At 43.0% G+C, this 12,046-nt stretch overlaps 1 protein-coding gene across 1 annotated transcript in view; it reads left to right on the top strand.

Moving 5' to 3' along the window:
• Window positions 1-12,046, top strand: part of LOC134346438 (uncharacterized) — a 182,751-nt gene that overhangs the window by 19,561 nt on the left and 151,144 nt on the right. Inside the window, exons 3-5 of the mRNA XM_063047807.1 lie at window positions 1,058-1,405; window positions 6,328-6,612; window positions 9,169-9,288. Coding sequence (XP_062903877.1) covers window positions 1,058-1,405; window positions 6,328-6,612; window positions 9,169-9,288 — 753 coding nt within the window. The remainder of the gene's footprint in view (window positions 1-1,057; window positions 1,406-6,327; window positions 6,613-9,168; window positions 9,289-12,046) is intronic.

Below are 12,046 nucleotides of genomic sequence, written 5' to 3' on the forward strand. Positions count from 1 at the left end.
CAAGAAGGGTGGAGAAATCAAGACCACCAAAAATTAATTCTTTTTCCACACTGATTGATAATGTCCTCCACACAAAATGCTGGAGGAACTCAGCAGGCCAGAGTCTCGGTCCAAAACGGTGACTGTACTCTTTTTAGTAGATGGTACCTGCCCTGCTGAGTTCCTGCAGCATTTTGTATGTGTTGCTTGGATTTGCAGCATCTGCAGATTTTATCTTGTTTGTCATGACATATTACTGCAGTTTGTCTTACTGTTCTCATTCCGACATGCCTGTCCGTGGCTTCCTCTGCTGTCACAGTGGGGCCACTCGCAGGCTGGATTAATAACAACTCATTTTCCATCTGGGTAGCCTCCAACCCGATAGTATGAACATTGATTTCTCCAAAGACCGGTTAAGTTCTCCCCACTTCACTTTCTCCCTTTGCCATTCCCCATGCTGACTCCCGTCATTCCCCTTCTTCTTACATGCTCATCTGTTGCTCTTTCTGCCATGGTCCAACTATCCTCTCCTCTAAGATTCATCCTTCTTCAGCCTTTACCTCTTAAATGTATCGTCTCCCAGCATCTTGCTTCATCCCCCCTCACCCAGCCACCTAATCTCACCCATCGCCTGCTCGCCAGTACTCTTTCACGTCACCCCACCTTCTCATTCGGACTTTTTCGCCCTCCTTTTCCATTCCTGATGATGTGTCTCAGTATAAGATGTTGACTGCTTATACCACTCCGTAGGTGCTGCCTGACCTGCTGAGTTCCTCCAAAATGTTATGCATGTTGCTCATGTTTTCGAATATCTGCAGAACCTCATATTTATGGTTGTTTTCCTCCTTTGTCTCTCATATAGGCAGAGAAATATTTACTGGACAAACTTGTAGATTAACTTTCAGGTTAATTTTGATGCATTTAAAGTAGAATTATTTACCAGTTTGAGCCCATAATCATTTTGAGCAAAGATATATTTTACTTTTCCCCCAAATTAAAGATAATGGTAATTACTTAATTAATATATTATTGAGTGGAAGATATTTGCTGAAATTGGTCTTGCTTTTATACGTTGCAGGTAAATTCCAAGTTATTGGCCCAGTGCATCCTGTCATAGCCGTCGTGGGTGAAGATGTGAGAATGGACTGCCAGGTTGTGCCAAGTGAATCGAGTCGCAACATGGCACTTCAGTGGCTTAAAACAGACCTCAACTCTGCAGTTCACGAGTTCAGAAACGGAAGAGATGCAACTGTCAATCAAGATCCTGGCTACAGAGGAAGGACTGAGCTGTTTAAGGACCAAATAGATAACGGAAATGTGTCCCTTCGAATAAAGAACGTTCGAGTAGCCGATGAAGGGAAATACATCTGCTCAGTTGATAATGGAATTGATTTTGAAGAAACGTCTATTGTCTTGAAAGTTGCAGGTTAGTGAGCATGTGTAAAAAGTGAAAACTCATCTGTACAGATGCAATGAAAAACTTACTGCCATCACAACATCACAGACACACAGCATCGCGTAAGCAGCGTTTGCCAGTAACACGTCAATTAAACAAAAATTATCCAAAACTTTTACAAAAAGAATACAACTAGAACAAAATAAATCTCCATTTTTCTGTAAGGTGATCAAAGTGTTCGTAGTATTGCAAAACTGTGGGATTTGAGTTGTACCTGTAGGTTGTCTAGAGCAGCATGGTAGCATAGTGGTCAGTGCAACGCTACGATCAGAACCGGGTTCAAAGGTTCAATTCCTGTGCTGTCTGAAATGAGTTTAGACGTTCTCTCTGTGACCGTGTGGGCTTCCTCCCACATTCCAAAGAAGCACAGGTTAGTGTTAGTGAATTGTGGGCATACTATGTGCCATAACAATACACTCACTATGTGAGTTGCAAATCATAATCGTCACCCTATTTGAATCAACAGAACACAGTTCACTGCGAGTTTCAATGCAGGTATGGCAAATGAAGCTGATCTTTTTTTGTAAATCTAACCTTCTTTCAAGAGCTGAACAGTTAGAAGGAAGTAGTTGTTCCTGAACCTCGTGGTGTGGACTTCGGGCTTTGGAAGCCGTGAGAAGATGACATTTGTTGTTTTATTGCGGCAGGATGGTGGGAATTTCCGATGATAAGTGCTACCATGTTGTGCAGGTAGTAATGAGTGAGGGGAGAGATGTGCCAGTGATGCACTGAGCAGAGTGCAGGTCTCTCTGCTGCTTCACCTGTCCCCATGCATTCCAGTTACTGTAGCAGACTATGGCTCATCCCAAAACAACACAAGCTTGGTTGTGGGGTTGCACATTGCGTCATGGTCTGGTTAAAATAAAGTAATCATTTTATGGTTAAACTAATGTATTTTGAAATTTACTCTTCATTCTCTGTTGTAATGAGGTGATTGATGCCCAATCTAGAGGCAAATGGCAAGGTGGGGGATTGCCAGAAGGGACCATGACACAAACAGATGTGAATCTTTGTAGTTCCTCACTCACCCAGAGAACTCTGGATATTCTCAGTGCCCACAGATACATGAAGAATCAAAGGATATGAGAATGAGGATGGGACAAGCAAATGAACATCTATCAATCTCGCTCTATTCTCATCAGCTTTCAGATATTAGCTCAGCATTGGATTTTAATTTTAATTTGTAATATTTTTATTTTTTAGTATTTATTCAGAAGCACTTATTGATGTGAAACTCGGCAAAGCTGGCGATAGGGGTTTTACATAAGTTGTCAGATTTCAGAGAAATTTGTCAATAATGTTGTTCCTGTTTCACCCTAATGCTTTGTTGAAGAGAATCATCGCTCAGCTGCACAGATTGTTTCAGGGAGCAAGGACAGCCTTTTGGGTCCAAACCTGGTAAATTAGAGCAATGGGAAATCAAAGCAGAGAGCATGGGAGTGGATCTAAAATGGCAACCTTGGGGAAAACTTTTCTCATGTTTTAGAATAGTGGTCACCAACCTTTTTAAGCCCAAGATCCCCTACCTCGACCTTAGTGAAAGGCAAGATTTACATACTAAATCGTTTAGAGAAAAAAACAGCTCAGATTGTACTTCCAATTTGAGGGGTTTTATTTGGGCTAATTGTATTTGAATTACACAAAATACTTTTGTCAAACTTTCAAATTAATTCAAACAAGAAAACACTGTAACTAGCATATCAAACAGGCCATAGCTGTCTTTTTTTAAAGAATATTACAATACCTCACATCTTAAATTCTAAGTTTCATTATTTAATTTTATTTCAACACGAAAAATAAATGAATAAAAATTAACTGTTGCACTCAGTGTGATGACTGGGGCTGAATACTTTCTGCTAGTTCCCTGAAACTTGGCTCATAACTACAGACAGCCAGTCTGAGTCAGTCTGTGAGGTGTCTGTCAGTAAGACAGCTCCTGTACTTAGATTTAATAATTTTCATCTGTGAAAATGCAATTTCACATAGACAAGTTGACCCGAAGTAGGCACTGACTTTTAGTGCCATAAAACCAACGCATTGCTGGGGCCCCATCAGTAGTAATTGCCACCAGTTTATGAATGGGGATTAGATTAGATTAGATTAGATTATGAGGACACTCAGTCCTCGTTTATTGTCATTTAGAAATGCATGCATTAAAAAATGATACAGTGTTCCTCCAGAAACATATCACAGAAACACCGGACAAACTAAAACTAAAACTGACAAAACCACATAATTATAACATATAGTTACAACAGTGCAAAGCAATACAGTAACTTGATGAAGAGCAGACCATAGGCATGGTAAAAAAAAAGTCTCAAGTCCCAATAGCCCCATCATCTCACGCAGATGGTGGAAGGGAGAAACTCTCCCTGTCATGAACCCCCAAGCGCCGGAAACTTGCCGATGCATTGGAAGCACCCGACCACAGCCGACTCTGAGCCCATCTGAAAACTTCGAGCCTCCGACCAGCACTCTGGCACTGAGTACCATCCACTGCCAAGTGCTTCAACTCCGCCCCAGCTGCTGAGCAACAAGCAAAGCTGAAGAATCGGGGCCTCCCCTCTGGAGATTCAGGATCACACAGTAGCAGTGGCAGTGAAACAGGCATTTCAGAAGTTTCACCAGATGTTCCTCCATGCTCTCACATCTGTCTCCATCAAATCAGGATTGTGCACGGCACCCTACTTGACAGATAACAGATATTATTCACCTGCAAGCTGTGTCCCACCGCCATCTTCGTGATTTCCCCGGATGTCATTTTCAGAGACATATTTTTTAAACTCATTGTAAATATCCTCATCTCTCGTTCTCTCTTTTAATTGCAAAGGAGTGAGGAAGTCCTCCTTTGTAGTAAAATCCTTGAAAGCCATTCTGACAAATACAACAAGCTGAGCTGTTTGCATTACATCCAGGGATTCATTGAACTGCAGTGAAAAATATTCACGGAGTGACAAGTCCTTTAACACTTGTCGATCCACGTCCTCTGACAGTGACTCTACACTCCTTGTCACTGTTGCAGGGCCAAGCGGTATATTAAGTATTGCGGTTGTGATGCTGTTTTTGTTTTTAAAGTTATTAAAAACAGTCTCTGCGGTAATGGCCATTGCCTCCTTGAATAAATCACCATCTGTAAAAGGCTTCTTGTGTTTAGCCAAAAGGTGACTTACACGAAATGATGCTTCAATAGCAGCCTTATTTTGAGCAGCATGTTTTGTGAAAAATGATTGCTGGGCCTTCAGCCCCGATTTCAGCTCCTCAACTTTCCAGGCACGAATTGCGCTCTTTGGGAGTTAGGTGTTTTTAAATTTCTGGTGATTATGGTACCGCTCCAGATTCCCTCTTTTAGTCAGTGCTTGTGTTTGGTGGCACATCATACATACACACTTGTCTTTCACCAAGGTAAATAGAAATTCCTCTTCCCATTCTGGATGGAATTTGTACGTTTTCGCCTTCTCTTGTGGAGCCTCCGCCATGCTATCAGGATATCATGAGCGAGTGTCGTATATTGATGTTTGCGACAGTCTGTACTCTTATCTAATCTGATTGGTCACTTTGATGCAGCACAGGCTACGCTGAAAACGTGGTGCATGGCGGGGAGCCACACATACGCCCACTGGGCAGAAAGAACAGAACTAAAACTCCGCAACCCGGAACCAATCTCTCTTTACAAACAGCTTTCAGTAGCAAAAGTATTGCTATATTACCATTATCCTAATCAGTACTACTTACTTTTATAATGCTCACATTACAACAGTATTTGTGTATTTATTTTTGATTTTTTCAGGATCTACTGGAAAAGCCTCAAAGATCGACCGGTCGATTGCGACTGATGGGTTGGCGACCACTATTTTAGAACATACGACATTACAACACACTAAAGCTCTTTGACCCACAATGTTGTGATAACCTTTTAACCTTCTTTGTGACTAATCTAACCCTTCCCTCTCAAATAGCCCTCCATTTTTCTAATATCTACAAGCCTGTCTGATAGTCTCTTAAGTGTCCCAAATAGATCTGTCTCTACCCCCATCCTGGCAGAGCATTCTACACATCCACCACTCCCTTAAAAAAAAACAACTACTCCTGAATGACATCTCCCCTATACTTTCCTGCTACTTAAAGTTACGCCTTCTTATATCAGCCATCTTAATATTCATTCCAAAACATTTAATAGGCTTGAAAGTTGGCAAAGCTGAGAGATTTTATTGGTAGTTCTGCGTCAGGTTCACCCTAATACATTGTTGAAGGTACATGCACTACACAGAAAATCACTACTGAGCTTTGATTGTTTCAAAGTTCAAAGTAAATTTATTACCAAACTACATTTATGATACCAAGTGCTATCCTGAGATTTAGTTTCTTGCGGAGATTCAAAATAAGTAGACAGAAACAGCAGAATCAAAGAAACCTGCACACAACAAAGACAGACAATCAAAGTGCAAAAGACAACACAATACATAAATAATAAAATAAGTAAAAACAAACAAAAATAATAGTAATAAATATGTAAGCAATAAATGAGATGAAGAGTCCTTGAAAGTGAATCCAACGGTTGTGGAGCAGTTCAGTGTTGGGGTGAGTGAAGTTGAGTAAAGTTATCCCTTCTGGTTCTACAGCCTAATGTTTCAGGGGTAATTAATCTTCCTGAACTTGATGGTGTGGATGCTGAGGCTCCTGTTTGGTTCCTCCTTCCTGATGGCAGCAATGAGAAGAGACAGACAGAAAGAACAATTATTTTGGGTTCAAACTTGGCAAACTAGGGCAGTGAGAAACCACAGCATAGAGTGCACAGAGTGGATTGAAACTGACAACATTGTGGTGAACGTTTCTCACGTTTTACACAGTTCATCAGAAATATAATTTCTAAATTTGTCTGTTTATTCTTGCAGCTTTGGGATACGAGCACTGGATCAACATTGGAGGGTACAGAAAAAATGATATTCAACTTGTCTGTGAATCTAATGGATGGTATCCTAAACCATTGATACAATGGATTAGTGGTGATGGAAAGAATTTGACTTTAAAGTCTGAAATAAGTTACAACCAGGATTCCAAAGGCCTGTTCAATGCCCAGAGCAAGATTTTTATATCAAAAGATTCAACCAGCAGGTCCAGGTGTATCTTAGAGAATCAAGTCCTGAAGAAAGGACAAGAAGCAACTATCGAGATAGCAGGTTTGTAAACTACCAAATGTAGTTAATCACAACTGATTTGCATAGCTAATAAATTGAACAACGAGAGGGAACAAAGTAACTGCACTCCCAAGGTAATCTCACTCTACAAACAGTCTTGGCTGCCCTTGATGGTTTTGTCTCATGCCTAATGAGGATAGGTTGAGTGAAATAGCGCTTTCCTGTTTGGAGTGAAGGAGGATAAGAGGTGATTTGATAGAGTTGTACAAAATGATGAGGCATAGACTGAGTGGATAGCTAGAGACTTTCTCCCAGGGTGGAAGGGGCTAACATGAGTGGGATAATGTTAAGGTGTTTGAAAAATAAATCATGGGAGGGATTTCAGGGGTAGGTTTCTTTTCTGCAGAGTGTGGTGGGTGCACGGAATGCACTGCCAGGGATGGTGGTAAAGTCAGATATAGGCATCTATTAGTCTTGTGAGACCATGGATTTGCGCATTGGAATGTTTCCAGGGCGTAGGCCTGGGCAAGGTTGTATGGAAGACTGGCAGTTGCCCATGCTGCAAGACTCCCCTCTCCACACCACCAATGTTGTCCAAGGGAAGGGCATTAGGACCCATACAGCTTGGCACCGGTGTAATCACAGAGCACTGTGTGGTTAAGTGCCTTGCTCAAGGACACAACATGCTGCCTCAGCCAAGGCTCGAACTAGTGACCTTCAGATCACTAGATGAATGCCTTAACCACTTGGCCATGCCAAGTCTGTGAAGTCAGATACATCAGGGACATTTAAATGGCTCTTAGATAGGAATGTGGATGAAAGAAAATTGGAGGGCTATATGACAGGGAAGTGTTAGATTGATCTTAGACTACAATAAGGGCTTGGCACCAGATCGTGGGCTGAAGGGCCTGTACTGTGATGTAATGTTCCATGTTCAGTTTTGCACAGGAAGGCTCTATAAGTAGGTTGGTCCTGGATATCAGCTCTGAGCTGAAATGTGGTATGGTGGGATTTCTTCATTTGGATCTCTCCAGATTATTGAAGAGGGATTGTTCACACAAGGACAGTTGCCAGTTGTGTCATTTATAATGTTTCCTGTGTCCATTCCAGACTGACCGGGAATAATCCAGGGGTGATGAGTCCATGAAGAAATTGTATGAGTATTTTTAATGAGCTGTTCTCCAATTGGACCAATGAACAGGGAACATGCAATGTAGAGCAGTGCAGTACAGCACAGTACAGGCCCTTCAGCCCATATTGCTGTGCTGACCCCTGAACTCTGTGACTAATTTAACTCTTCCCTCCCACATATCCCTCGACTGTCATATCTCCCAGGAGAATCCAGGACACTGATCATCCCTTCTGTAAATGAACTCATTGTGATGTACTGAACTGATTATTTTGTGACTTCCAACACCCACCATTTGATGTTTCTTTACAAACTACTCCTTTGTGTGATCGTCATAAACTCTTACTCCTTGGTCTAACTACCCCACTGTGCAGCTGGGTGTCAGACTTCCAAATCAACAGACCTTCGATAGTCAGGATGCATAACAGCAACTCCGGTCCCCATCATCCTCAAGAGGGGTAGCCCCCAGAACTGTGCGCTGACCCCAACACTATACACTCTGCTCACACATGACTGCCCAACCAAATACCCGAACAATCACATTGAGCACCCACGAACCCACCCCTCCACGCCACACTACTTCGTTATTTCCTGTCAGTCACCTTCTGTACGACACTCCTGTGGCTAGCATCATTTTATGGACATACAATATGTCTTTGCAAATAAGCTATTTTATGTACTCATATGTACTCATATTTACTGTGTTATTGTGTTCTTTATATTTGGATTTTTTTTTGTGCTGCATGGGATCCAGAGTAACAGATCAATATCCTTGTGTACTGGAAATGCCATTAAACAATCTTGAATCCTGAATTCTGTGTGGAAACAGGCTCCTCTGTCCAACTGCTCCATGCCAACTGAGATGTCAATCTATGCTGGTACCATTTGCCCATGTTTGCCCTTTAAATCCACCTAGTCCATAACAAACTGTTATTCTGCATAGTTCCATCAACCTGTACCTAGACCATAGCCCTCCAAACCCTGTCCATCCATGTATTTTTCAAACTTGTCTCAAGTGTTGAAATCAAACCCACATTCACCGTTTCTTCTGGCAGCTCACACCACCCTGTCAGCTCCTTCTCAAGTTCCCCTCAAATATTTCAATTTTCACCCTTCATCCAGGTCCTCTAGTTCTAGTCTCACCCAACTTCAGTGGAAAAAGCCAGCTTTTGTTTGTCCTCTCTATACCCCTCATAATTGTGTATATCTTCCTCTTTATTCTCCTGCGTTCCAGGGCACAAAGTCCTAATCTCTTCAACTTTCACTATAACTCAGGACCTCAATTTCCAGCTGCATCTTTGTAAACTTTCTCTGCACCCATGCAATTTTATTCATATCTTCCCTTGTAGCTTTAGAAATACAGGGCACTTCCCAAAGTAGCCATGAACTTGCAGCCTTATTTTTTTTCAGTGATACCTGTGGGATATTTTCAAGGCAATGTTGTCTAACTGCTGGCATTTGCTTTTCAGATGTTTTCTTCCCAGTTGTCTCGGGCTGGCTGGTGTTCTTGAGTCTGCTCCTCTGTCTTCTGTTGATAGCACTTGGATTTGGCATTTTTTGGACCATAAAAAGACGCAAATACATGAAAGGTATGGTCTTAGTCTCACACAGCCATTGGGCAACACCAAGTCAGAATTTAACCCACTTTGTTTTTCATGTTACCAATGAAATTTAAATACACTCAGTGGCTGCTTTATTTGGTACAGGAGTGGAGCCCGGTGTGGTCATGTGCTGCTGCAGCCCATCAGTTTCAAAGTTTGGTGTATCATGTGCTCAGAAGTGCTCTTCTGCACACTATTGTTGTAACACGTGGTTATTTGAATTACTGTCAGCTTGAACAACTCTGGCCATTCTCCTCTGATCTTTCTCCATCACAAGCCTTTATTCCCACTCACTGGATGTTTCTCACATCTTTCTCTGTAAACTCTCAAGCCTGCTGTGCATGAAAATCCTGGGAGATCAACAGTCTCTGAGATACTCAAACCACACTATCTGTCACCGGCAGTCATTCCACGGTCAAAGTCACTTCGTTCACAATTCTTCCCCATTCTGATGTTTGGTCTGGACAACAAATGAACCCCTTGACCATGTCTGCATGCCTTCATGCATTCAGCTCCTGTCACCTGATTGGCTGATGAGATATTTGCATTAATGACAGGTGTGCAGGTGTACCTAATAAAGTGGCCACATAGTGTGGCTTGAAATAAGTAGGGGAGTGCGCAGAAGTAGTCTGACACTATTTTGGATCTTTGCAAACCTTGAAATCCGTATATTTTGGGTTGAGGTTGGTTAATGTGGGGTTGGGGTTCCTGTTGGGAGAGGATTCAAAGACACCCATGTAACAATTGGCTTTGAAGTGTCCACAGGCCCAAATCCATGTCCGTTGGATGCTAGTCCAGGGGTTGAAGGGCTGTGTATGACTGTGGGAGGAGGGAACGCAGCTTCTCTTGCTGTTTTCTTTGTTGTTCTGCTGAACATTATGGGTCTGATATGTTGTAGCTGGAATGTGTGGCAACACATGAGGGCTGCCCCCAGCACATCCTTGGGTTGTGTTGGCTGTTAAGACAAATGATGCATTTTGCTGTCTGTTTTGATGTAAACATGATGGACGCCATGGTAATGAGGTGGTTAGCATAGCACTATTACAGCACGGAGCGTTTCTTCCTTGCTGCCCTCAAATTTACCTGATTCCTTTCCGACACCTCCCTCCCCTTTCCCAATCTCTCTGCCTCTATCTCTGGAGACAGCTTATCTACTGATGTCTATTGTAAACTCTCTGACTCCCACTGCTACCTGGACTCTACCTCTTCCCACCCTGTTACTTGTAAAAATGCCATCCCCTTCTCTCAATTCCTCCATCTCCTCTGCAACTGCTCCCAGGATGAGGCTGTTCATTCCAGAAATAAGGATATGTCCCCCTTTTTCAAAGAAAGGGGTTCCCTTCCTCCATCGTTAACACTCCCCTCAACCACATCTCTCCATTTCATACACGTCTGCTCTCACCCATCCTTCCGCCACCCCACCAGGGATAGGGTTCCTCTTGTCCTCACCTACCACTCCACCAGCCTCCACGTCCAGCAGATAATCATCCACCACTTCTGCCATCTCCAGTGGGATCCCACCACCAATCACATCTTTCCCTCCCTCCACTTTCTGCTCTCTGCAGGGATTGCTCCCTATGCAGCTCCCTTGTCCATTTGTCACTCCCCACTGATCTCCCTCCTGACACTTATCCTTGCAAGCGGAACAATTGCTATACCTGCCTCTACACCTCCTCCCTCACTAACATTCAGGGACTTAAACAGTCCTTCCTTCACCTGTGAGTCTATTGGGTTCATCTACTGTATCCGGTGCTCCTGGTGTGGACTCCTGTATATCGGTTCAAACTGATTGGGAGACGACTTCGCCGAGCACCTATGCTCCATCCACCAGAAAAAGCAGGACCTCCCAGTGGACACCCATTTTAATTCTACTTCCCATTCCCACTCCAACATGTCAGTCCATGGCCTCCTTTACTGCCGCAATGAAGCCACGCATGTCGGAGGAGCAACACCTTATATTCCGTCTGGGTAGCCTCTAACCTGATGGCATGAACATCGACTTCTCTAACTTCCAGTCATACCTCGGATCCTCCCTCATCATTCCCCATTCCCATTTCCCTCTCTCTCCTTACCTGCCCATCACCTCCCTCTGGTTTTCCTCACCCTTCACTTTCTTCCATGGCCTTCTGTCCTCTCCTATCAGATTCTGCCTTCTCCAACCCTTTATCTGTTTCATCAATCAATTTCCCAGCTCTTTACTTCATCCCATCTCTTCTCCTGGTTTCACCTCTCACCTACTACCTTGTATTTCTTCCTCCCCTCTCCCACCTTCTTACTCTGACTTCTCATCTTTCTTCTCCCGTCCTGATGAAGCCTCTCAGTCTGAAATATTGACTGTTTACTTTTTTCCTTCGATGCTGCCTGGCCTGCTGAGTTCCCCCAGCATTTTGTGTGTGTTGCGGACATATTTCACCGTATGTTTCGACATAATGAGATAAATAAATCTGAATCTGAATCCAGTCTGTTTCTGAAATGGCCTAGCAAGCTGCTCAGTTGTACTACATCCAGTGTTAAAGCAAAAGAACGACATGAGGAGATATTCCACCCGGTATCAAGGCATGCGCTAAATTCTGACATTGTCAGTTCCAGTCCAGGTGTCCTTGCGAGCATCTGCTTGAGGACATTTGAGGACAGGTGTTTGTATTTTCAGAGATCCCCCACAAAAGACAGAAAAGCAAATTTAGGCCACTCAGCCCTTCTACCATGCCATCATGTCTAATTTATTATTCCTCTCAACCGCTTTCTC

The sequence above is a fragment of the Mobula hypostoma genome, chromosome 5, assembly GCF_963921235.1.
Source record: "Mobula hypostoma chromosome 5, sMobHyp1.1, whole genome shotgun sequence".
NCBI classification, from domain to species: domain Eukaryota; kingdom Metazoa; phylum Chordata; class Chondrichthyes; order Myliobatiformes; family Myliobatidae; genus Mobula; species Mobula hypostoma.